This window comes from Neurospora tetrasperma, assembly GCF_000213175.1.
Source record: "Neurospora tetrasperma FGSC 2508 unplaced genomic scaffold NEUTE1scaffold_81, whole genome shotgun sequence".
NCBI lineage: Eukaryota > Fungi > Ascomycota > Sordariomycetes > Sordariales > Sordariaceae > Neurospora > Neurospora tetrasperma.
Genome location: NW_009799179.1, coordinates 7,310,918 through 7,336,568, shown reverse-complemented (window position 1 = coordinate 7,336,568; position 25,651 = coordinate 7,310,918). Strand labels below are relative to the sequence as shown.

The following is a 25,651-nucleotide window of genomic DNA, read 5'->3' as shown; positions in this document are numbered from 1 at the left end:
GAGATCAGGCCATGTCACATTTGAAATCTCAAGGTAAGTCGCCAACAATTCCAATCAGGAGAGGCTTGGTCGCCAGTGAATACTGATGTGTGATACTTACCTAGAATATCGATTTCATCTGAAGCTTCCAGCTTGGTTGATGATCAAAGCATGAGTTTCAAGTCTACTCGGCATATTCAGGCTGGAAACCCAATCGAAGACAGTACGTAGTGACACCACGGCCCTTGCTGTATCTGTGGATACACGTTTTTGGGAAATCTCTAGGAGCTCAAGAGGTCATTTTCCCAAAAGCTCACCATGCTGTTTACTTTGGGCTACCTTGGGTACCAAATGAAAAACGCCGCTTCACTACCTAGGTAAGTCTCCACTGAGACATCTCAATCTCAATACTCAAATTCAACAGGCTGCAGGCAGGAAGTCAAGTCAAGAGAGTTAGGAGCCTTGGAAGCATCGAATGGCTCACGGAGTGGGGTGTCAACCCAAGAACGCTTAATGACAATGGCCATGAACGCAAATACACCAGACGCATTACAGAGTTAAAGTCAACCTTTGGCCGAGACTTTGTTCAGGACTTTTGGAGGTATGGTTGAAAACCCGACTCTTGCCGTCCCGGGACCTCGTGGGTTGACTGAGTACAAGGGTTAACGGGCATGTCTGCGACTGGTTATGACTTTTGAACACAAAGGGTAACCCAGACAGAAACCATTTTGGTACAGATAGCCTGGCCAGAAGGTCGCCAAATCATTAGCACTCAAAAGAGATAGAAAGATTTGAAAGAGAAGCTTTCACAGCTGAGTGTCAAGGGAGTGAAGTCATGGTTCAAACACTTGCTTCGTTTTCGCTAACCACTTCAAACCCTAACCCTTCACATCTTTGTCCTTGTAGTTTACACGGCGGACAAAGCAGCTGCTGGATGCCAGCTGGCCTTCTGCTTACAACCCCGCCAAGCCAATGCGACCCAGTGGTTACATTGACCCAATCGTGGAAAAGGTGTCCCCTGAAAGTTTCGGAACAAGCTGCTGGCATTTTTACATCCTCCTTTTACCTGAGCACGACAGGAGCGCCACTCACTGTTCAAGGCCAGAAAATAATGCAATCATGAGATTCTCCGCGCTCTCTCTCGGCCTTTTGGCCTTATTGACGCCGCTCACGGCAGCGTGGTCCAAGGAAGGCAAGTCACCCACTCTCCCAACAGTCTCGAAGCTTCCCTAGGCCAGCAGATGTGCTGGCGATCCCTACACGACACAAGCTGGGATAGGCGATGATGGCGGAGGGCCATACGAAGACGTAGGGAAGAGACCTCCCCATTCTAACATAGTCTTGTACGACACAGACCGCGAAATCTTCCGAGTCCGCGACGAACTCATTGCCCATGAGGGCCCCGACGTCACCTTCTACGAGTTCCTCGGCGTCAGCAAGTCCGCCAGTCTCGATGACATCAACAAGGCCTACAAGAAGAAGTCCCGTCAGCTGCACCCGGACAAGGTCAAGCAGCAGCTCCAAGCTGAACGGGTCAAGGCGCAGAAAGAGAAAGCCAAGCAGCAGCAGCAGACCGGTGGCAAGCCGATTCCGCAGGTAATCAAGCCTCCCACGACCGCCGAGATCAAGGCGGCCGTCAAGCGCGCCTCGGAGCGCCAGGCCCGCCTGTCCATCGTCACAAACATCCTCCGCGGCCCTATGCGCGACCGCTACGACCATTTCCTCAGCAACGGCTTCCCCACGTGGAAGGGCACCGAGTACTACTACAACCGTTACCGCCCCGGCCTGGGCACCGCCATCACGGGCGTCTTCCTCTTCGCCGGCGGCGCAGCCCACTACCTGGCCCTGTACATGAGCTGGAAGCGCCAGCGCGAGTTCGTCGAGCGTTACATCAAATTTGCCCGCCATGCCGCTTGGGGGGAGAACCTTAACATCCCTGGCGTCGACGCCGCCCCTGCCCCGGTTGCCGCTCCTCCTCCCCCGCCGCCCCCGCCGCAGATGATGGAAGATGAAGACGGAAACCTCATCCCCATGAACCGTAAGATGCGCAGGATGCAGGAGCGCGACGCCAAGAAGGAGAAGGACAAAGACAGCAGCCAGAAGACCGCCAGCCGCCGTGGTCGCCGCGGCCAGCAAGCCGCCGCCGGTTCTGCTTCCGCTTCCGCCTCGGGCTCGGCTACACCCCAGCCTGCTGCCCAGGGTAGCGGACCGACGGGCGCCAAGAAGAGGGTCGTTGCTGAGAACGGTAAAGTGCTTGTCGTGGATTCGCTGGGTGATGTCTACCTTGAGCAAGAGGACGAGGAGGGTAACACGGCCGAGTATTTGCTTGACGTAAGTTTTCCATCATTTCTTCCACCAAGGTACCCAATTACAAGTAACCTAACCACCCGCAAAACAGCCCAACGAACTCCACCGCCCAACCGTCTCCGACACCGCCATCGTCCGTCTCCCCCTCTTCGTCTACAACCTCACCATCGGCCGTCTGTTCTCCAAGAAGCGCATCAACGCCGACGGAGAAGGCTTTGCCGAAGGAGAGTACGAGGAGGTCGCCGGCGGCTCCGACCATGATGACGACTCGGAGCCTGGTAAGGCCACTCCGAGCACGACCGATTCTGACGATGACTTTGAGCTGCTGGAGAAGAGCATAGACGAGCTGGGACAGGGCAAGTCTACGGGCAGCCAGAAGCAGCAGGGCGGTAACAAGGCTGGAAAGCGTAAGAATAAGAAGAGGTGAACACCATGGTTACGACGTCCTGGGCGTCAAAGGAAATGGGTGGTTGATCCCTGATGGGAGGAATAAAAGAAGGTTGTGGTTGGACTTGTGATCTTGGTTATGAAGATGACTATCGTATTAGGGATGGCATATATAGTTGACAAGCTGTCTTAAATGACAAGGTGATGGCCTTGGTTTGCAGCAATTTGTCCATTTTCATGCAGTTACTCTTCGTGGGGTTTATAGTTATGACAGCTTGTTGAAATTTCAACAAAACTTGAAGGTCCGCTGGCTCAATGGCAGAGCGTCTGACTACGAATCAGGAGGTTCCAGGTTCGACCCCTGGGTGGATCGGAGATCAAAAGGTGCTCCAAGCATCAAAACTTCTTTTTTTCCCAATCACTTTATCTTCGCAGTTTGGCATTTGTACTTTGTACGCATGTTGACACCTTCGTGATATTTTTTGCATCAATGTGAAAGCATGGGAAGTTGGTGGGATGCAAATTCTACCCGTCAAGGTTCGGATAGCCTAGCAAAGTGGAGCCATATACACAGAATTCAGGTATAGTGTAAGAGCGCCCTCGTTTCCTCATCTGGATTATCTTGGTATTACGATCTGTTTTCCTTTCTCGACCTTCAACCCAATATCGAATATGTGTAGTAAGTCATCAACTTACCCTGAAGCCCAACCAAAACTCCAAACTACAAACCTAGCCATTCCCAATCATGAACCCTGTGTATATATTTACCCCCCCCCCCCCCCCCAAAAAAAAAACAACCGGTACGCCCAGCTAGATCGAAGATACTGGTCAGATTCCCACTGTATGGCTGAACACCTTGGCCGCCAACTGGGTAAGAAGCCTCGCCTTGTCGTCTTGAGGGAGTTCCTGCAATAAGAAGAAAAAAGGTGATACCGATTAATGTCCGATCATCAACAGGTTGTCATTCGTGATCGAGACCGCTGTCTTCTTCCGAATCTTCATCTTGTTTTGAGAGGTCCACAACCAGGGCACTTACCTGAAATACAGCATAGACACTCTTCCCCTTTGCGTCTCTAATAGCACCCAATCTGTTCCCGGCAACCACGCCGGCCAACAGACCAGGCACGTTCGCGACGATGAAGCCCAGCGCGGCACCACTGATTCCGCCTAGCAAGCTCCAGAACTTGTTCGTTGGTCGGTTGGTGCCGTCAGGCTCCGCCATGCCTTCCTCGCGCAGCATCTCCTCGAAGACATCGGCGAACTGCTCGTTTTGCGTTTGCTCACGGTCCTGCTGCGCGCGGCCATTGTCGTTGTTGCTCTGGTTCTGCTTGGTGAAAAAGTTCCATGCCCAGGAGAAGGCTTGGCCGGCGGGGCTGGTGCCGGCGCCGCCCGCACCGGCGTCCGCTTCGGCAAAGGGATCGGAGGTATTCTCGAAGCCGCCTGGCATTCCACCGCTTCCTCCTGAGGCTGCACTGCCGCCCCAAGAGGAGGACGCTGACGATGGTGGAACGTAGTCGGCACCGACGCCGAAGATCTTGCGCTGCTCGTCATATTCCCGGCGCCGAATAGGGTCGGAGAGGGTGTAGTAGGCGTCGTTGACTAGCTGGAACTTACGGGTGCGCTCGGCGCGGTCGGGCGCATCGGCTGCTACGCGGTCTGGGTGCGTCTTGAGGGCGGCGCTGTCGCCATTGCCAGGACCTTGTTAGTTGATGGTGGTCATTTGGGTGATCTGTAGTCGTGTGCAGGAAAGCTGCTGTCATACCGTTTGTAGGCATCACGGATTTGATTTGTCGAGGCGGTTGGAGGAAGCCCTAGGATCGCATCTATCGGAAGCCATGTGAGCTCTCCGCCTTGCCGCGCGAGTGCTAGGACAAGGAAGCTGATGTCTCTTTTACTAACAGTAATTTGGAGGGCGAGTTGAAGGCATCGTAATGGAGTCTGGGTGGCTCGGGCCAATAGCTGCTTGTAAGTCTAGAAGTATGAATGATACACAGTCAAAGTCAAAGAAAGTGTATAGGATAAATGAAAGGGACTGTTGACTTTCGAGGAGAATGCCCGATAAGATAGATCAAATCAACTGCAGGTGTGAAAGTAAAGTGGATAAGGCAAGTAGCCAACTACTTAACACCGCTGAACCATGTGAAGGAACCTCTTCGCGGGGCAAACTCTCCAAGACACTGACTCGAAACTGGCGGGTCAGCTGTTCAATTGGCTGCCTCACTTGCGATGGCTGTTTATTTGTCCAGAGATGGATGGTGGGCAGTGGTCAATCGATCTGAACGTGAAAACGGGAGGGATGACTGACCTGCTCCCGCTATGAACTGTGAAGATGGTCCCTGGGGTCCTCGTCCCAGTGTTGAGACCAACCAACGTCATCCGTGGCGGGTAAATGTGGCTTGTTTAACCATAGCTACCCAATTAGAAGCTTTTGACAGTCTTGCACGTGGCTGCTCGTCAAGCCTATCCCTGCAACCCACGATTACCACCCCGATGGAGCCCGGCCGGCCTTGACCCCGCCTCGCCCGCCTGTGGGCCATTTCCTCAGCGGGGATCTTGATCTCCAGCGCGACACGTTCTGGACCCTTCTCATCATGTTATTACTTTGCCCTTCCCAACATTCGATTGTTCCCTTTCGTCAATGATAGTTTATTATTGGCACGAACTTTACGATGTATTTCAAGCTCCGTACGGCCTACGAAAGACAATATGAGTGTTGTCGAGTATGATTGCTCTACCCCCGACCAGAGGGAAGTAGTCTATCATCCCGATTTATCATATGCGTCACTTCCCCTTTGGTGATTGGGCGGAAAGGTTCGATTGATAGCCGCTGTTTCATATCGTTCATTCAGATCATGATGGACGCATGATTGCAGTGATGACGCTAACAGCCTGACTGTGTGACTGCCCAACCCAACCGCCAAACACTGCACCGAACTTCACATTTTCGAAACCCGTCTGCGCTCAATTGTCTCAGGAAAATGCTGGAAACTGTTTTTTGCTGCCTGATGCGCAATATTCATGCAACCACTGGCGTCCAGGGCCTGCATTTGGTCACTTTTGGGGGGCCTCGGCCCTCGAGGCTGTTTGCGGCCCGGTGTTGGTATCACACAGTTTACACCATGGCGAGAATTCGTCGAAGCATGATCGGCTTTCTTGAACGTTGAACGGTCAATGTTTGTCTGTTCGAACGCCGGGCCATTTTTGATGGTGCCGCATTATGAGCCTAGCGTCCCTGACGGGGTGTATCTCTGCCGCCCAAATACCGCTAGTTTGCAATCATCCCCCCGCCTCCCCGCCGTCCCAAACCCAGGTGTGCCTGCCCTGCCCCTCCATTCCCAACACTCCTTGATCTTGCCTGCAAATGTGCGTGCACTTTCGTTCACATCATCACGAGGATATCTTCAGGTTGCCTGCCCAAATAAGAAGTCTTAACTTCCCCACGCCCACCCTCGTATGATCTGTAGTTTTGTTTCCTCATCTTGCTCCCCTATCTCTCTTCACCTCAAAACTACACACATCACGGTAGCCAGTCGGGAAGCATCAGTCTTACGAAACTTCACAAAGTTTGACGACCGAGAAACTGCGGCAAAGCACTAGACGAGTCACGTTGCCATTCCTGGTTGCTTATCCCAGACCACGAACACTTTGATCTTCGTTCGCTCTCCATACCGCGGAAGGAAATCGTATCTACACCGCTTGAAACTCCACCCTCGAGTCACCGTCACTCGTAATCTCAAGAGTCGGCCGAGAACCGTTCACTTTTCTTTAAATAGTTGACACCATAATACAAACGAGTTGTACTAGAATACATCCGTTTTCAAAGCCGCGGTACAAGCTCTTCGTCCTTGCTGCCAATTCCTGCTTTGCATCTCAGCCAGCTAGCTCGATATCACCACATCTACTTAGCCCAACTTGCGCAGCAGGAAGGGCCGTGTAACCAACCAACAACAGGAATTGTCAAGACTACAAGAAAAGAACAACCCGGGTCTCAGGTAATGTACAACGAAGCTGTTCCTGCCACAACCTTTTGGTCACATCTTACAAATCTTTCTTGTCTCACATGCTAACAATCTTTTATGACATCACAGAATAACAACAATCGAGACGGTTCACATTCCTCCTAGAATCACATCAATATGCATTCACAAGACGAACTTTCCGCTCTGTTTTCCCGGAACTTGTCCCTAGAGCCTGTTCAGCAACTCGCACAAGTCCAGGTACTGAATCAAGAACCGAAGATCGTCTACATCTCGGCACACTACAACCACTCAGCCCATGTTCGTACCCAGGACACCCCACCAGCACAGCCTGCACCCAGAAGGACTTCAGAGCCGCCTGCACTATCTGAGGTTGAAGCTGTCCTCACAAAGCACCATGTGAACACAGCGTACTTGTCCCGTGCCCAGCTCCAGCTTTTCAAGTCAGTGGACGATCCGCAGCGCTACAGGCTGATTGACCTTTGGCGCAATTGTCCTCCTACAAGCCGTAGCGATAATCCTACACTAGACTGGAGTATGACAAGCGTGAGCCAGGAAGAGATCCTGGCCAAGAGCCGATGGGAGCAACAGCAACAGCAGCAGGCGGCTGAACAAGAAGTGACCATGAGCCTCGATGGAACTCCCCTGACTCCGATTCAGGCAGGCGACGGTCGTTGGATCGCGGCGGACTCACATCATGAAATGGAGCCCTACATGGCTTCAGGTTATGAGGATATGGCTCGCCGTGAGTATGAAGACTCCGCTCGTCGAGCATTTGCTGAATCCGTGGAACGCACCAAGGATGCCTGCCGCCCCCTCGCCATTGCCACCGGTGGCCCGACGTTTAACCCCGCGCATTCCGACCCTGTTTATGCTAACGCGGGGGTTGACTGGAGGCAACAAGTTGCCATGGCAAACCAGTACGGACTATTTATGGCGTACAGGGATGATCAGGAGATGCTTTGAGCTAGGAGTCATGCTTTGTGTTATGTATGTTCGGGAGGAATGGAGGAGACCATTTGGCATATGTATGGCGTTATTTTGATTGGGAATGTACAACTATGTCTTTGCTAGATAGGTCAGTTTGTCAGCTGACTACGATATATCGCTGTGTGCGTTGGTTTGAGGAAAGTAGAGGTCATGGATTAACTGGTGGTCTTTTACTTCTATTGAATCCGACAACTTTTTGCTTCAGGTAATAACTAAATATCCTGGTTAAAGAAGTGGTGCGCTTCTACCCAGCCCGGCACAGGTCGGTGAATTCGACCTAGGAAGACTGGGCTTAGAGAATTTCTGGGATAACATTTCAACCTTTTTCTCGTCGTGGTCAGATTTGATGGCAGACTGATGCTCCGTCAACCCTACTAGCTGGTACCAGTCCTCCCTATTTTTGTGCGGGCTTCGTATTCCATTTCGTGGTTTACGTGGGAATGTAAAAGCGTTATATGCTGGTGATACAACGGTTTGTTTACATCAAAAAAGGAGGCGTTTCCGCTTTCCTGGGACGGCCTGTGGGGTCGGGTGTTCCTGGAGATTGTACTTGTGGGCGGGGCCAGTGATGAAATGGTTGTGGCTGGAAAGGTGCAAGGCTGGCTGTTCCATGGCTGACGCGTTGCAAACGCCACATCAAATCAGCCTCAGGACGACCAAGCTTCTGTCCCGCACAGCAGTGGAGCAGGAGGGAGGTGCTACGGGGCAATTGTGCTACGCAGCTCCCAGGCTGCCTGATGGAGCTCACCTTGAACTGAAGCAATTAGCAGCAGCAGCTACCAGCAACACCACCATCACCTCTTCAAACAAAGCGATCCCGACGACCCATTTCTTGAGCAACCCACCTTGAGCCCGAGCTAGCGCAACGAGAACCTCTCCATCCTATTGAAACCGGAGATCCAAACAAATACCGGCATCGCACATCAACACCTTCCCATCTAAGGCATAATGGTACGTCTTGACAAGCCCCGGCAGTCCCTCGTTAGCGGGCATCCATCTCCGAAACGATCAAACCACAGCCGGGCGCAAGAAGCCATGCTTCTCGAACCTGAAACGAAACTGACAGAGTTACCTTCGACAACAAACAGACTTCCATAGGAACAGGCTACGATCTTGCCAACTCCATTTTCTCCCCCGATGGTCGCAACTTCCAAGTCGAATATGCCATGAAGGCAGTTGAGAATGGCAGCACCTCGATCGGCATCCGCTGCAAGGACGGCATCGTGTTGGCGGCGGAGAAGGTTATCACATCCAAGCTGCTCAAGCAAGGCGCCAACAAGCGCATTGCGACAGTTGACAGGCATTTGGGCATTGTACGTATACGTAGATATATTTCTTTTTCTATTTGTTTGGGCAGGATTCATTCACGAGTTTCGACCGTCTGCGTCTGCGGGGCAGCAGGAGCCAGCTTCACCACCCTCCCCCGCCATCGCATGAACAAACCATACCCCGACCTTCACTACCTTTTGATCTAGCTCGACGATTACTAACTACAAACTGCGAATCCGTCTTTGATAGGTATACTCCGGCATGATCCCCGACGGTAGACACTTCGTGGACCGCGCCCGCGACGAGGCGCGCGGTTGGCGCGACAACTACAAGACGCCCATTTCGACAAAAGACCTAGCCGGCCGCATGGGCGGTTACATGCAAGCCTACACGCTCTACCAATCTGTGCGACCTTTCGGCATCACGGCTATCATCGGCGGCTACGACAGCGAACTCGATACGCCCGTGGAAGGCGAGGTCGGCAGCGGCCCCAGCGTCGGCGCCGGCGGCAAGGTGGAGGGCAAGAAGCACGGTGGTCCGTTCCTGTACATGGTGGAGCCCTCGGGTCTCTACTGGGGATACTACGGCGCCGCGACGGGCAAGGGCAGACAAGCGGCCAAGGCGGAGCTCGAGAAGCTGGACCTCAGTAGCGACGGCGAGTCGAGTCTGACGCTGGAGCAGGCCGTCAAGGAGGCGGCGCGCATCATCTACGTTGCCCACGACGATAACAAGGACAAGGAGTTCGAGCTCGAGATGACCTGGATCAGCGGGGCGGACGGTCCCACGAAGGGCCGTCATCAAGAGGTGCCCGAGGCTTTGCGGAAGGAGGCAGAGAAGTATGCGGAGCGCATGACTGCGAAGGACATCGAGGAGGAAGAGGAAACGAAAGAGGGCGGGGACAAGATGGAGGAGTAAGGGAGGGCCTAACCTCTGGGCTATTGATGGACGAATGAACGAGGCGGGAGTGATGATGCTTAGCATGTAATTCTAAACCATGAGGCACGACTGCGATTTGATTTCTTGACAAGTGATAAGAGCTCCGTAACTGCCATCTGGGATTCGGCCTAAATCATGGCATGTCATGCACTACGGTTTGTCTTAGGCAGTGATCTATCATATATCTTGCGGGTGTGGAAATCACCTAGTGAAGCATGTAGTCTTATGTTGCGAGGCAAGTTCAACTGAAAAAGGTTGCTTCCATAAGCAACCAGAAAATGCTTCAATACTCCCATTATATGATGATATTCTACCTTTTCCCAACCTTGACCCAGCAACAAACAACAACATACATTACCTGACCACCGGGTATTCCATTTCTTTTGATCCTCCTCCTCCTATAACACCTCTATCACCTCCCCCTCCTCTAACTAGCATGAAAAGCGTGCCTAGCATCCCTCGCCTCCCGCCCCTTTTCCTTCCTCTTCTCCTTCTTCTTTTCAAACTTCTTCCTCTTCTCCATCCCATACTTTTCCGGCGCCGTAATCGCCTCAATTTTCCTCTTACTAGATCTAGCAGATCTCCTCTTGCGAATATCCTCATTCACAGCCAACAACGCTCTAGTATACTCTGAGCTTCCCAGCTTTCTTTGCAGCACATCCAGGACCGACAGGGCCTTCGTCTTGAGCAACTCGTAGCGGGTCTTGAACACGTCGTTCAAGGAGAACGGGCCAGGGATGGACGGGTCGGTCAGGTTGCGAAGCGGGCGGATGATGGTTTTGATGGAGCCAAGCAAAGTGGAGGGCTCGGATTTCGAGCAGAAGGATTCGAGCAGGTCCATGGCGGAGAGCTTGGAGACGAGCATCTCGGGCCGGGCGGCGCGTTCTTTGCGGATAATGGAGGTGAGCTTGTAAAAGAGGTAGCCCATGTCAACTGGCTTCTTGTGCTTCTTGCGGATGCCATTCTCCTCGTCTTCAGCCTCGTCTTCCAACTCGTCTTCCTTCTCGTCGGCACCAGCCCCGTCGTCGGTATTCTTGGCGTCTAGGTAGCTGCCTAGGAAGAGCAAGATCTGGACGACCTCGTGAGCTAGCGGCTCGTCAACCTCGGGCACGTTGAAGGTGCTGAGTGCCAAGCGGACGAGATCGCTGATTTCTTCCTTGCTTAGCTCGCGCCCGTTGGAACCGTGAAGAGGTGCTTGGGCTTGCTGGCCGGCGTTCTGGGCAAAGTCCGCGAGGTACATGCTGAGAAGCCTGGTCGCGGTGAGCTTCACGGTGGGGTTCTCGTGAGCAAGAGTGTCGCGGACCTCGGTCCACAAGACATCAGAGGCAGGCGACAAGACCTTCTGGGGATGCTTGGCGACTAGAGTCTGGACCGTGGTAAGACTGGTGTCGACAAGCTCCCAGTTGGACTGAACGGTCTCTTCATCACCGAGGACCTTGGTAATCTTGTCGACAACAAGGTTGACATCCTTCTTGTCCTTGGAGGTGGGTTCGCGACCCTCAAAGTAGAGTCCGAATGCCTGAATTGCGAGCTTGAGCACTGCCATGTTCTCGTTTTGCTCGGCCCAGTTGCGCATCAGAGTCATGAATTTGGTAAGACGCTCCTTGTCTGCCACGCGGAAGGTTTCCTTGATCAGCTCTGCGGCAGCGAGTCTGCACTTCTCGCCGTCATCATTGGCCAGGACGAACACAAGGGGGATGAAGCATGTCGCTGCCACCTCCTGGATGAAGTCGTCAGACGTCTTTTTGAGCAAGAGATTGATAACCTCCATGACTGACAAGCGGCCACCCTCACGCTCGTACTTAAGGTTGGCCACGATGAACTTGAGCTGCTTTTCCCATCTGTTCCTCTTCTGGGGATATTCGCGGAGGAACTGGAAGAAAGCACCGCGAGCCAGATCCCGAGTGTCCTTGTCGTCGTTGGTGATCATGATAGTACCGACGTGGTCGAGAGTGTCATAGACTGAGGCCGTTTCCATCTTACGATCAAGCACTGAGCGAAGGAAGTTGAAGGTGACATGGCGGTAGAGAGGCTCAGTCAAGTCATCCTTCAACTTGCTAAGCAGCATATCGAGGGCGGCCTCCTTGATGGGAATCTCACGCCTGTCTCTGAGGACGACAGAGATGAGCTTCAACGCTGCCTGCGCAAGCTCAGACGCGGTTGAGGGAGACAGGGACATGGACTTGATGCCTTCCTTGATAGCCACCTTGTAGAGGGCAGTGGATTCGCCATTCTTGAAGGGAACCTTGGCGATGACGGTGAGCAGCCTGAAGGCCGCAACCTTGACTTCTTCCTCGATCGACAAGACAGCATCACCGAGCAGAGGCATGAATCCGGCAATGTTGTTGGCTGTGCGGAGGTTATCGTGCTTCTTGAGAACAGCACGAAGGATGTCGATGGCGAATTTGATGAGCTTAAACGTATACTTGGCGGTAATCCCTCCATCAGCCCTCTTGGCGGCCTTCTGGACGATGTATCTCTTCAGGCGGGGATCCATCTTGGGCGCATCCTCTGGCTTCTGAGCCTTGTACACTTCCTGCATGACTTCATAGCAGAACACAAGGATCTCTTGTGAGGCAGCCGCTGGGTTCTCCAAGAGGCCCTTGGTGATGCGGGTAAGAAGCTCGTCTATCTTGCGAGCTGTCCTAATATCAAGCTTCTCGAGCAACAGCGCCTGCAAGGGCATGGTAAGGTCGCTGAGGCGTGTGATAGACGCCGTCTTGGCAATCAGCTCCATGGAGTCTTGACTCTTGCTGCTTTTCACCTCCTTCATTTTGCTGACATAATCCTCAGCATCCTTCTCTTGACCCGTAGCACCAAAAATATCATCCATGATGACCGCCATGATGGCAGAGAGGCAGTAGTCGAGATCGCCTTGCTTGAAAGTGGGGATGACAGCCAACAGCATGGAATGAAGGGTATAAGACAAGACGTGCAGCTGGGGACCCTTGCTAAGAGCGCCGCGCAGTTCCTTGAGGATGAACTCAAACCTTTCGGGGCCCAGAATGACCGCAATCTTGGAAAGAGTATCGCGAGCCATCTCGCGAGCATCCCACGCCTTGCTCCTGAGGATATGGCAGATATCGGTAAGCACACCGGGCAGCTTCTCATTGAGCAGCGGCTCGGGAAGAAGGGTGGCAAGCTTAGCAATGATTACACCAACCGGAACTCTGGTGCTGACCGTGGCTTCATCCTTTTCATGGAGGTGCTTGATAGGAATAGGCAGGAAGTTGTTCACAATCTCAGCGCTAAGCTTCTCCTGATCAGGAATGGTCTTGGCAAGTCTGCGAAGCTTGGGAGCCTCAACACCATCAACCTCCATGGCATCGGCATTAGGCCTTTGCGTGTGAGCGGCGCGCAACACATCAATCTCCTTCTCAAGGAGGCGGATCACCCGCTTCTGCCATTCAGGCTTTGACTCAATGTATGAGACGAAACGACGCAGAATAGTGCGGTATTGCTGCCAGTCCAATGAGGCAGTCAACCCAGCAATGGCGGCGATGGTCTGCGCGCTAAGCCCGTGATCATCACCTCCTTCCGTCTGACCGAAGATGAAGTGTTCAAGAAGCGGAATGAAGAACTGGCTGATGTGCTTCGACCGGAACTCGCTCTTCTCATTAGCCGCTTCCAACAGACGCAGAGCCTGCAGCTGTCTGGCGATGGCAGGACTCATGATATGGAAGAAGAACGCCTTGTCTGCCTCATCAGATGCAGGGACCAGTAAAGTCAAGTCAGACACCTGGTCCCAGGATGGGAGATGAGCGACCAAGTATCCAAAGACACGCACCACCTCACGGCGGACAGTCTCCGAGGCTTCTCTAGACCCAGCATAAATGGCAGGCAGGATGATATCGGACATAATGCTAGTATACGCATCTTGTTGAGGTCCTGCCCAGGCTGCCTCAGCCGCCCTGATGAACTTGCACAGTCCGTCAGCAGCGTTGGTGGACAGCACACCAAACTCCTCGTCCTGGTTGATATAGAACAAGAGGTTATGCAGCAACGGCATCCACTCGTCAATCGTGAAGGGGGTCTCGCGTTCGCCAGAGATGCGGTTAAAAGCAGTAAGTCGGGTGTTGTAGTCCGGCTCGTCCAGCCTCTTCACATTGTACGAGTTCAAGTCACGGCAGATATCTGCCACTTCCTGAGTCCACGGCTCCATGGAGGCAAACACAAGTAAGACGTCGGCAAGCGTCTGTCTGTTCTGTCTATCCTTGAAGTATCCGAAGAGCCCAGCGAGGGTGCTGTAAACTCTCTTCTTCAGCTCCCCATTTGTCTGAATGTCTTCCAGAACGAGAAACTGTTTGAGGATCAGCAAGATGGATCCCTTGACCTTGGGGCTGACGCGACGTGCTGGCTGGTTGAGCAAGTAGGTAGCAATGTCCACCATATCCTGAACACTGGCGGAGGAGCTATCAACAATTGGCGCAAGGAGAACAACAGTATCGACGGCAGTGCCGAGGAGATCCTTTCCAATGTCAGTCTGATCACGGAGAAGACCGCCGATCTCCTTGAGCATAAGATTGATATTCGGCGTTAAAAGCTCATCCTTAATGAGCTCATTGTATTCGGATACGGCCGCAGGGGCTTGAGCCAGACCGATGAGGCTCTTGAGAATCTCTAGCGCATGGACCTTGACCTCGTCCTTGCCCTTCTCAATACCAAGACTCTCGATGACCTTCGGAAGGATGCGCTTGTCGATGTTAAGGAACAAGGCCGCCTTGGGCAGAACGGCCCAGGTCGACAGGAGCCTCCACACGCCAGAAACACCCTGAGTAGTCTCGGCTGGGAGCTTTTCAATGCGAGGGCTGACGGTTTCCTTCACGATCACATTCTCATACGGTGTCCAGTCAAAGGTCTGCGCGTTCTGGAACAGTTTGCAAAGACACTTGAGACCAGTGGTCCGCACCACCTTGTACAATGAAGCATTCTGTACCGGCTCCGCCTCCTCGGGATCCTCAGAGGCGGCTCCCAGGTTTCTGCACGCTGTAATCAAACAGAACAGGACAGCATTGACAAGCGCGTCCATATACGAAACAACAGCAGTTCCGAGTTCATTGATGATCGCCTCGACCATGTTCAGCAGACCGACTTGCTTGCGCACTGGAATCAGCTCTTCGGCAAAGGTGCTTTCCCGGACAACATCGCCATCCAGGATACGGATACTGCGGAGCTCGCCAAGGGCGATATCCAAGAACTTGCCCATGTCCACCACATCCAGCTGTCTAATAACGGCCAAACGTGTGTTATGGAGACCATGACGTCCGCTTACCGCGCCCTTCTTGGAGATGGTTCGGCCATACAACAAGCGAAGGAGAACTGGCATCAATTCAGCGCGATGCTCAGGGCGGATCTTGTTGTCACCCTGGAAAAGAACAGTGAGTTCGTTCTTGAAGCGCGCTTCGTCAAGAAGATACTCCAGATGTTCCTGATACGGCTTGATGGCATCGCTCTTCCACGCCAGAATTGCCTTGAGCGCCATTTTCTGAAGCTCGATATCACCATTGGCCAGCAGCTTCAAGAGCGCATTGTAAACCCTTTGGCTTTGCCAAAGCACCTTGGGGTTGCCGAAGTGGGAGAAGACACCCACAAGGGCCTTCCTGTCTTGCAGCGACCAGCTTCCGTCTTCCTCGGAAAAGGGCTGATCCTCGTTCTCCTCGGCAGCCGGAGTCTGGCCTTCTTCCGTGAAGGACAGAAGGTACGGGACGATCTTCCTCGAGCGCTTTTCAGCAGAACTAGGAAGAGCAGTGAACACCTTGAGAGCTTTGCTGCGTGCGCGATCCGAGCGAAGTTCCACCGCCTTTTGTCCCTCTTCGAAAGTGCTGAGAAGCTTTTGCGACAACTCGCTGACCACCTTGCCCGTGTCGTCTGCAACCTCCTGCAGTCCCATGAGGCCAGTACACTCGAAATCCGTCATGGCTTTGCGGTGATTATCGGTAGGGGGCTCAAAGGGGCCTGTCCAGCGAGGGGACGGCACCTCAAGCCACTCAAAGGCCAGCTCGGCAACAATCTCCTCACCATGCTTGGTTTCCGAAATTTTCTTCATGGCTTCCACTGCATCATCCCAGACGGGCGAAAGTTGTATCGTTGTAAGGCCAAAAAGGAAGGACGGGATAGCTTGGACCAGCCATGAGCTCTCCTCGATGTGATGATAGATTTGACCGAGTTTTCGTAGATGCACAGCGATAGCGCGGACGCTTTGCATATTCAAGGGAAGTTCTTCTACTTGGATCATTGTCGACAAAGCTGCGTTCGAATCAGGGGTCGTCTCCAGGACGTCGAGAATCCGCAAAGAAACAAGTCGAAGATGGTGTGATGTAGAAGCAAGGTTCTTGATGAGAGACTTCACCAAAGGATCCTCCTCTTGCGGGCTGTTGCCCCGGCCGTTATTAGCTTCTGGCGAGCTCTGAGACTTTCGGTTCAGTTCCTGCTCATAGTCCAGCAAGGCCTCAAGGAACTTCGGCAGACGGCAGAATCTCGGCGCAGCGGCTCTGAGCAGCGGAGCAAGGCTGAGATCGACAGACCCCGCGGCCGCACACATTCTCAGGTAGGCACGGAACCCATCACTGACGATGAAGTTGGCCTCGTCCGTCGGGAGGGATGAAGACGGCCGGAGAGCGAGTTTGAGCTTCTTAAGCAAGACTTCTGCTATCCGAGCATTCGTGGAGGGGTGTACCGAAGTGGACTCCAACACGCGCAGGAGACCAGAGTAGATTGGCAAACACTTTTCCTTCCAGGTTTCGCGGTCCTTGCCAAAGCCACCGCTCTCGGGGAAAGGAGTATCTTCGAGTCGGACAAACTTGCTCACACTCTGGTCCTGCCATGATTGTGGCAGAGGGAAACTCTCCTTCGCATGAGGGCTAGGAAGACCACCCGCCTCGATCATATGCGGTATTAGAACACAAAGCAAATCTTCATTGGCAGCGTCTGACCAATGTGCTACAATAAATCTGTAGGATGTTAGATATTACCGTCTAATGGAGGAGGATAAGAAAAAAAAAAGACTTACTTTTGGAAATCCTTCTGGAAAAGTCCTCGGAAGCGATCGGGGTTTAAGTCGGCCAAGTAAGAGCAAAATGGGATATACCATCTCATAAGTGGCTCTTTGGTCATGGCGCTGTTAAAGCTCGACAACGAGGGAAGGAGGGCATCGATAGGTGCCTGTGCCCAAATGATAGCCGCATTCACCATTACGCGTTGCCATAGCCGTGGCGAGTTCATGAACTCCGCGTTGTCCTTATAGGTCGATAGGGACGTGAGTAGTTGACCCAAAGTTTTAACTAGGAGCGCCCAATCGTTGATCCGTATTCCCTGGCGAACACCGGCAGCAAAGCCGAGGAGCTGGACAAAAAGGATTGGTCGTTGTGTGGCCGCCGCATCCTCAAAAATCCTTGTTTCAACTGGTACAAACGTCTCAGGTGTCGAGTGATGAATGGTCGAAGTAAGCACGCCGCAGCAGACGTCAGTCCAGATCGTCGGTTTCTCCGATGTAAGATCGAGCTCCTCGTCGGGTACAGCCTTCGCCAAAGCTGTCATAACGTCAGGTCCTGTCGAGTGTAGCGAGTTTCCAGCGCCCTTGATGGCCTCCGCGAACATGACCATGATTCCCTGACTGTAGAGACCAAATTGCTTCGTCCCATGCATACTGTAGAGATCGTCCCGTACGTGCTGCACAATCAAGGGTAGCGCCGTCTGCTTATGGCTTGGGGCGGCGGCCTTCTTGATCAGGAAGCTCATGGCCTCGGCGGCGAATCTGGCGATATGGCCGGGCTGTCTAGCCTTGCCCATCAGGGGAGCAACTGTGTCATATGTCGGGCGCAGATCGGGAACTAAGAGTCTCGAAAGGTATTTGAAAAGGAAGGCCAGCGCGGCGAATGTCCACTCGATGACCTCCACGTCGTGCACCTTGCTGGCGAGGTCAACAATCAGGCGTAGAGCTCGTGGGTAGTGCTTCTCAAAGCGCGCGCCCAAGTCGTGGGCGAAGGCGGTGATGAGGTCCAACAATGGTTCGAGGGTTTCCTTGTTGTGCTTCTCTGTGTGTTCGACCAAGAGGTCCATAATCTTGTCCTCATGGTAGAGGATCTGGGCCAGGGAGCCGGTCAACGACGTGACCTGTCTCCGGAAGTGAACGTAGGCTCGCGAGATGTTGAGTTCAGACCATTTGTCGAGACCATTGCGCAGGTAGGATGTGGTGGCATCGAGGTCTTCGGCTTCGAGATCGTGACGGCGAACTTTGCGCAGCGGGTCGAGCGAATGGAGTTTGGAGATCTTGGTGCTGAAAGACTCCCATCGGTGGTTCTTTTGATGGGGGGTCTTTTTCACCCCCCTCTGGGATTTGACGATACGTCCTGACGTGGTGGACGGCATCGTGGGCAACGGTCCTGCGGTATTGTCGCTGGTCGAGGAGGCGGACCGTGGGTTCGAAGTTTGGTGATGCTTCGCACGCGGCGAGCAAAATGGCAAAGGCGAAACAGAACAGACAGTGACACTGTGACAGACCGGCACAGCAACCCGCCTGGAAATTTTTTGGCCAGGGTGCTGCCAGGGTGGAACTACCTTACGATAAGCTGACTGATAAGAGCGGAGCGTTGTGTCTTGCGGGGGTCGGCAAGGATGCTCATATGCATTGATATGAATCTACTACTAAGTGCATATCCAGCAAATATGTCTCTAAGAGATATGCTTACGCTCCGGCAATACGAAGAGCTCATAGTTTTCTCCTTGAATACAAGCGTAGCATGTGCTCTGAATATGCTTTTTCAAGCCAATGAACGAAGACATCCAGAAATACCAAGGCCTTCCTGTGGAGAAATATGTCCTCGGGACTCCAGGTCAAATTGTTGGTGAGAAATGTGAACAACTACCCATGAGATTGACAACAACGATCGATCCCATTGAATCCACTCCATGTCTGCCACAAGCCTCAAGGCCGCGACAACCTACCAGATCCCCACCTGTACCATTCCTCACGTCTGGGTCCCAGTTAGAGCGTAAAATCCCATTCCTTGAAAGCCGCTCTGAACGCCGCAACATCCTTCGACTCCTCCTCCACTGACTGACCAACATCCTGCCAAATAACCCTGCCTTCCTCACCGAGCAGCTTCGCCATGACCTTGCGGGGAAACTGAAGGTCAAAGCGAACATTCTCATCAATCTGCAGCAGCAGGGTCTTGGAGATCACCTGGCCGCCCTCTGCGCCACCCTTTTCCGCGTCGCCCTCCTCCTCTGCCCAGATCCAAACACGGAGATAGTCGCCAGGAACCTCATCGGCCGTCTGAAATTCCTTCGAAATAAACTTTCCTATATTAGTATCCTTCGCCAAGATCTGAAAACCGGCCTCCACCAACCCCTTGCGAACCATCTCCACAGGCACCGGCATGAATTGCCAGTGGACGTGAATATTCCTCGCGCGGTTGATCTCCCAGGTAACGGCACCGAGCTTTCCCTTGGACTGCTTCGAAACCATGCCCTGCAGCGACTCGCGGAAGCGCGTCATCTCCTTGAAGGTTTTCTTGACATCTTCGCCGCTGTCGGCAAGAGCCGCGACGTTCAAAGAAGGGATGTGCGGGGTGGGCGTAATGATGAGATGACCTGGGAAGTCAAGACCCTGCGACTTGAATGTTTCAGCGGAAGGTAGGGGCCCCTTCGCAGTTGCAAGATATGCCTCCTCGCCGATGCTGCAGATCATGTGCGTGGGCAGATTGGGGTTCGACAAGCAAAAGAAACACCTTTCCGGTCCGGGTGGAGGAGAGCGTTCGCGTCGCTGGTGCTTGCGACGCCTGCGGTCGCCCTCGTGATTTCCGTTTGCGAAGCGCGAAAAGCCGGCTTCGTCAGCTGTACGTTTCTGTGCAGCGGCAGCTGGCTTATAAAAGGGCGTGAGGGTGCTTCCTACGGGAGGCGACACGACCGTTTCTCTGTTAAGGGTGAAAGCGTACATCGACTTCGCCCTGGCCGTGTTGGCCCATGGAGCAAGTGAAATAAACCGTGTCACGTCCAGTCCCTTGTCCTTATCCTCCTCTCCTCTTGATTCGGGAAAAAAGGGCTCGCGCTCAAATGCGAAGTTGTCCGGAGACATGGTGAAATGATAGCGGGGCTTGAGATGGGCGCAAAGGTCGGCGATTGCCTGGCTGGAAGAAATGGCTTCCGTGGTAAGGTTCTGCTCTCGTGCTTTCGCGCTGTTCTTCCATACATCGGATGGCCACACTGTGGTGAGGAGAATGTCGCCATTGTTGGCGCCGCGCAAAGACTTGATGTCACCTTCGGTGTGGAAGGGCAGATACTGTTCCTTGGACTGACCCGCGACGACGGCAGGATCAAGCAATCCACCCAGAGTAACAATCCGAACACCTTCCGAGGTCTTGGTAACGCTCCGCTTGCCCAGGTAATGAAGATTTGGTGCGATCTCCTCATCCTTTTCGATTCGCTCAATGACTTGTGCGGGTAGTGGGACTGTCCCGACAGTGAAGTAGGTCGGGCACGGAATCTGAATTTTGCCGGCTAGAAGGGCAGTGAGCTGATCATCATCTTGGCCTTCACCATATAAATTACCAGTGACAATTGCGAAGCTGAAAACATTCTTGGCGTGCAACGTCGATAGTTTGCTGAACGCAGACTGGAGCTGACCGTTGATGCTACCGAAAACGAAGCTGATTTGGTCAGTATGGGTGATGTTGTTAAAGTGCAATTGGCTTCGTACTGACATTTTAGCGGCCATGTTGTAAAGTTGAGGACCGATGATGAGGGAGAGAACACCACAGATGTGGTGAAAGATGATTTTATATGAAGTGCTGGTTGGAAGGGACGATGTTCATCTCAAATCGAGAGAGCTAATGAAAATCTTCAAGTTGGATGAAAGGATGAAGAGAAGGCCGGCCGCAGTGTCAAACAGGAAAAAAAGAAAGTAAAAAAAGGACGAAAGTGTCGATAGGTACCAGATCAAATCGAGGCGTGTCGACCAATTAAGCTGGGGATGCGGTACGTATTTTGAGGATGATGCAAGATCTAGTTGAACAAAGGAACGGCCATTGATGTTTTGCAAGAATCGATGGGAACTCTCTTATTGTGGAGTACTATCTTGGCGCCCCGATAGAACGATGTTTTTTGACATCAGACCTCCACGAAGCGCGGATTCGTCCTTCATTTTTCGTAACGCCAGCAAAAAAGCATAGGATTGTGACACAAGATAATTCTGTGACATCCTCATCTTTTGTTACTCCCAAAGTGTTAGGAGTTCATTGGAGCCCGAACCGACAAAGTTCCGCTAGGTAGGTCGGGTACCTCCCCATCCGGCCTCGGGACAAGTGGGGCCCCACGAGTTGAACAAGTCCGCTCCGCACCGATGAAGATCCACATTGTCGGGTCCGTCCCGCGCTCTGCCCCGTCTCAACTCCACCCACCCCGATCTCTGGGAACTATACTTCCATCTCATGTAACTCGTCTCTGATCCTTCAGCATCACACTCATTTTCTCGAAAGATGCGAAATCTATAGCACCAGTAAGGAAGTAAAAAATATCTAGCAATGACAAAGAAGGAAGCTGCGTGTGTTCTCACTTACGTCTTACACAGCGTGTCACACCTTTAGCCCTAATTTATTACGACTGCACCGAGAGGCACTGCATACCAGTAGATGCTCCCATTGAACAACCTTCAAGCTCTCACACCCATTCTACTACTCTGACTTACATTATTACCTCACATCGAAGTATGACCACCCCGCTATACTCTTAGACTCGCCTAGCCTTTGTTCCCATCGATGCGTACATCCCTCCGTAACTTTCCCGTTCACGGCTCCTTGTTGAACAAGTCACAATACGCCCTAGTTGTGACATTATATGATTGAGACCACCCATGGGTCTTCATCAAGTTTCGAGTCTGGCCAAAGCACTGGTACAGTCAACATCAAGGACGGACAATATGTTGTTTTGCTTGATTTGCTTTCGCTGTGGTATTTCCCGTACCAGTTATGATATAGAAGGAATCTTGAACGCTCAGCGTGAGATGCTACTCTAACCGATGCAGAGCAGGGGAGTATCGATGATCACCATCGAACGACAGGTCTAGCTCTATACGTTGCCACAGAGGCTGCGGTGCTGAAAGTCTTGGGGTATAGGAAGAAAGTATAAAGAAGAAACTCCCAAGAGAAACATGACAGCCGAAAGCAGATATTTTCGTAGGGGTATGTCGTTAGTGGGCAACTTTGTTGGCCATATGTTCAAGTACACCGTTTGTACACCTTGATCGCAACAGCCCACGATCAAGTATTATCCAGGCCCCAGGGTCCCGAGCGCGAGGTCAGACGCTCTCCATTGTGGCAAATCACAGCCGATATCAACGGTGGTGCTCTGTTCATATCTGGACATGCCATTTCTCGGCTTCAGAAGGTAGCCATGCGCCTAGAATGGCTTCGGTCATTTCCGAGAATGGGCGATGCTCCTATCATGTCCTCCTCATCATCCCGAGAAACCTTGCGGCCCGGCGCGGTTGGCGAAACAGCCTCGAATTTGTCGGACTTGCGTTCACGCTGCCCGAATGCGTAGGTCTGGGCCCTACTAAAGCCCTTACGGGTCTGGCGTAGACGGCCCATTTCTCGCTCGCACGTGTTGACATGTTCGGCGTCATTCATCTCGATATACGCTTGAGGGCAGCAACGTTCCCGGTGATTTTGGAAGAATCCGCTATAGCCTCCGTCCAGGATGTAAACATCGGGGTACGTGAGTTTAGGATAAAATTCGGCGTTGATGGTGCGGTCTTCGGATCGTATGTGGCGGGCCATGATGGGCGCGCGATGGGCCGAATATTCGCAATGAAAAATCAAGAGCGTGCGCCCTTCCATAGGGGTCTCAAACAGATGTCTCGCCAAAAGCTCCTTGTCATTGTAATTGATGGCCCCGTCAATGTGGCCACCTTCATACTCGTACTCGAAGCGGCAGTCAATAATCATCCTGTGCGAGTACTGACTACCATACTTGCCGTCAAGCACTTCGAGCAATGTGTCTCGGCTGATGCGTGGGATAGAATCGTTCTCGCCTGAAGGGAAAAAATGTGGCAATAAAGGCTCCTGAGGTTCGTTGACATCCACGACAGACTTGAGACTAGATGGAAGAGATGTGCGCTCCTTAGGCTTGACAATGTCGCCCGGACTCTCAAACATGGACAGCGAGCGGCGGAATGTTTTCCTTTGCCGGGCAAAGGGGTTCGAAGGTGTGCGGGCATTGTTGGTGGGAGAACGTTTGCGAACGCTGTTAATGCTGCTGCCGCTGCCAAAATGAGTCTTGCAGCGCGCTGCCGCTGCATTAGAGCATGGACTATCCGGCAAGACAGGTGTCCGGCGATCCTGCGGGGGTGATTCCTCGAAACATTCGCTCAATGACAACGACACCGAAGGGGAGATGGGTACCTTGAGGTTCCGGCCACCGAAGCGGAAGGGCGGCAGCCCCGACCCCGAACCGTTGGAGCGCCCGGGTATACTACTCGTGCTGTAACCTTTGGCCCGGGCCAGAGGTGGACGAGACAAGCCAAGTCTCCTTCGCCTGGCAAAGAGAAGAGGGGATGATTAGCTGCTGTACAGACCAAAGGACGAGGGTAGAGTTCAGGAAGATTTGCTGATCAAAAGTCAAGCATGAACTTACTCGGCACCAATTCCCTTGGATTCTTGGGACAGCTGCCGCACAGCAGCAGGTGAGTCTGGTAGTGTGTCTTCATCGCCAGAATCCACTGCAGCCGGAGAAGGACTAGCGGCGAGACGTGACAGGAAAGGTGCCTTGATCGGTACCGGAGACATGTCCAACCTGTTAACTGCAGGTGACGAAGATGCAGGAGGCGGCGGCGTGGTTGCATACCCTACAGATCTGTCAGCGTCCGAGCTTTAAATAAGCTATGTAGCAGATTGTTCGCTCCATTGATTACTTACCACGACCTTCAACCGCGTTTTCAATACCTGTTGAGGTGAACAGCGCACGCCGTGGTGTCGGAAGTAACGGGCTACTGCAAAGTTCCATTTGGTCAACACTGTCGACAATGCTATCGGTTGTTCGACTTCTAGGTGAGAAGGCTAACCCTGCTTCATTGAGCTTGAAGTTTTCTGACGACCCGGTCACCAGCGAACCCTTAGGCGAAGACCTTCCTGCATGTTTGGTGTTGAACAAGTCCGCATTGGATCGCTTGAAGTTGAAGAGACCTGTTGGTGGCGCCAAGTTGCCATTGCGCGGTCCAAGCACTTCTGGCTGGCTGAAGGACGGCGGAGCAGGCCGAATCGCGGCCAGGGGCGATGAAGCCTCCATATTATCGTGACAACTCTCCAACCAGTTTCGACTTTCCTACGGATTGGCGTTCGGCATAGATCGGTGTTCCAATTGGTCTGTCGTTGGGCCGGGTTCCGTCTGAATATTGAACAAAAGCCAATTTTTGGCGATACGACTGAAGCTTGCGCAGCACTCGAAGAAGGGTCGCCAATCGATGCTGTGGCTGGCTGATTCGCGTTCGTGGAATCGTCGTCACTGTCGTCGAGAGCTGCTATTGTCGGGTTCGCCGTCGCGATGCTATGGACCTGGACACCGAGAGAAAGGTCCGCTCGAGTTGGCGCGCACGGAAGACCAAGGGGACTGGACTGGACTTGGGACTTGAAGATTGTCGCCGAGCAAGATGACAGAAAGACCTTAAGCTAACTAGTGGTGTAAACTGGACGCGCCGACATCGATGTCGATCAAAGCCTAGTCCATATCCGTCAGCCAACAATGCCTTCCCGAAAGTGCAGGCAGGGAACTCGGACCAGTTTTAGAAGCTCTGTGGTCGCCGGGATCAAACAATCTCCGTTTTTCCTTGTTCGAAAACTAAAAGTATGGTCGGTTCCGTCTAGTTGTTCAATGCCACGGGCGGTATGCAGCTGTGCAAACCTTTGCGCACGGCAGAACTTCTTTTGGCCGCCACCTGAGGTGTTCTTTTAGGTAGACAGTGGGTTCCGTTGTATTGTGGGTAGACGGGCAGTGATGGCCTGCGGCCTGGGGGCGGGGTGAACGAGGTTCGGCACAAGCGCTCAGCTGCACACGGACAGCCTGGTGGGTGACGGGATGGAGTCTTTTTGAGGACTGCGAATGGGCGACCGCATAGGGTGAACTGGGCTGGCTATGTTGAAAAGCTAGAATAAAGGTCGAAGAGCAGAACGTGCATTCGTTGTTGTAAGAAGGAGGAGCACGTAGGTGTTGTGTGCACGCATGTGTACGGTCCAATGTTGAGTGAAAGCGAAGAGGGGAGCTGCTGTAAACATCCATCCAGAAGCTGGACGAGAACTCGCAAGTAAACTTGGACCTCGCTCAAGTGGTTCAGTTGGTAGGAAGTTGACAAAATCGGATGTCTGCGCTGTTCAGTGAGCTAGCTGTTCAGTGGTCCCCGAAAATTGGAGGAGCACTCGGCGACGTTCAAGGTCCTGCCTTCAACTGGTTGGCGGAAGGGGCAACGAGGATGGAGGGTTGCCACGGCGTTGCACCTACGGAAGCCCAACAACGAGAACGACACCAGGCCGAGGCGGTACTGGAGTTGACGCTATCGTGGGTTGGCAGGAGCAATCAGCGCTATCCTCGACATGTTAGAGGAGGGTTTACAGCATCTTAGCGAAAGGTTTACAACATGTTATTACCCGGTTAGGTTGTTTGTAACCGGTGGTAACTGGACTGGGCTGTTACCCAGCAACCTAGGAAGTTCCAAGCGCTGCGCTCGGGCGCTTTCGGAGACCCCTGGCATGTGTCACTTTAATTCCCGTCGTACGGTCCCGTCTGCTGCACATTGCCCAGAGCTTTCCACTTGGTAGTGA

General features: G+C 52.9%; 7 protein-coding genes across 7 annotated transcripts; 3 read left to right on the top strand and 4 right to left on the bottom strand.

The window, feature by feature from the left end:
- Positions 1-11: 11 nt before the first annotated feature.
- Positions 12-2,977, top strand: NEUTE1DRAFT_126561 (uncharacterized protein; the record flags this gene model as incomplete). Its single annotated transcript, XM_009858500.1, has 6 exons — positions 12-33; positions 163-202; positions 404-580; positions 921-1,003; positions 1,334-2,310; positions 2,378-2,977. The coding sequence occupies 6 exons, from the start codon at positions 12-14 to the stop codon at positions 2,711-2,713; spliced, it is 1,635 nt and encodes a 544-aa protein (XP_009856802.1).
- A 524-nt stretch (positions 2,978-3,501) lies between these two features.
- NEUTE1DRAFT_106116 (uncharacterized protein) lies at positions 3,502-5,210 on the bottom strand (the record flags this gene model as incomplete). Its single annotated transcript, XM_009858499.1, has 4 exons — positions 3,502-3,579; positions 3,710-4,352; positions 4,436-4,644; positions 5,151-5,210. The coding sequence occupies 4 exons, from the start codon at positions 5,208-5,210 to the stop codon at positions 3,502-3,504; spliced, it is 990 nt and encodes a 329-aa protein (XP_009856801.1).
- Positions 5,211-6,061: 851 nt separating this feature from the next.
- On the top strand, positions 6,062-7,897 carry NEUTE1DRAFT_92264 (uncharacterized protein; the record flags this gene model as incomplete). Its single annotated transcript, XM_009858498.1, has 2 exons — positions 6,062-6,665; positions 6,762-7,897. One exon carries the CDS (start codon positions 6,810-6,812, stop codon positions 7,614-7,616), a length of 807 nt encoding a protein of 268 aa, XP_009856800.1.
- A 543-nt stretch (positions 7,898-8,440) lies between these two features.
- On the top strand, positions 8,441-9,958 carry NEUTE1DRAFT_119104 (uncharacterized protein; the record flags this gene model as incomplete). Its single annotated transcript, XM_009858497.1, has 3 exons — positions 8,441-8,591; positions 8,729-8,953; positions 9,159-9,958. 3 exons carry the CDS (start codon positions 8,589-8,591, stop codon positions 9,822-9,824), a joined length of 894 nt encoding a protein of 297 aa, XP_009856799.1.
- A 229-nt stretch (positions 9,959-10,187) lies between these two features.
- On the bottom strand, positions 10,188-18,212 carry NEUTE1DRAFT_92256 (uncharacterized protein; the record flags this gene model as incomplete). The annotated part of the gene is made up of 3 exons (XM_009858496.1): positions 10,188-15,066; positions 15,118-16,795; positions 16,855-18,212. The coding sequence occupies 3 exons, from the start codon at positions 18,210-18,212 to the stop codon at positions 10,273-10,275; spliced, it is 7,830 nt and encodes a 2,609-aa protein (XP_009856798.1).
- Positions 18,213-18,826: 614 nt separating this feature from the next.
- NEUTE1DRAFT_126556 (uncharacterized protein) lies at positions 18,827-20,559 on the bottom strand (the record flags this gene model as incomplete). The annotated part of the gene is made up of 1 exon (XM_009858495.1): positions 18,827-20,559. One exon carries the CDS (start codon positions 20,557-20,559, stop codon positions 18,829-18,831), a length of 1,731 nt encoding a protein of 576 aa, XP_009856797.1.
- Positions 20,560-21,457: 898 nt separating this feature from the next.
- Positions 21,458-24,260, bottom strand: NEUTE1DRAFT_126555 (uncharacterized protein; the record flags this gene model as incomplete). Its single annotated transcript, XM_009858494.1, has 3 exons — positions 21,458-23,375; positions 23,475-23,685; positions 23,756-24,260. The coding sequence occupies 3 exons, from the start codon at positions 24,123-24,125 to the stop codon at positions 22,220-22,222; spliced, it is 1,737 nt and encodes a 578-aa protein (XP_009856796.1).
- Between the last annotated feature and the right edge of the window lie 1,391 nt (positions 24,261-25,651).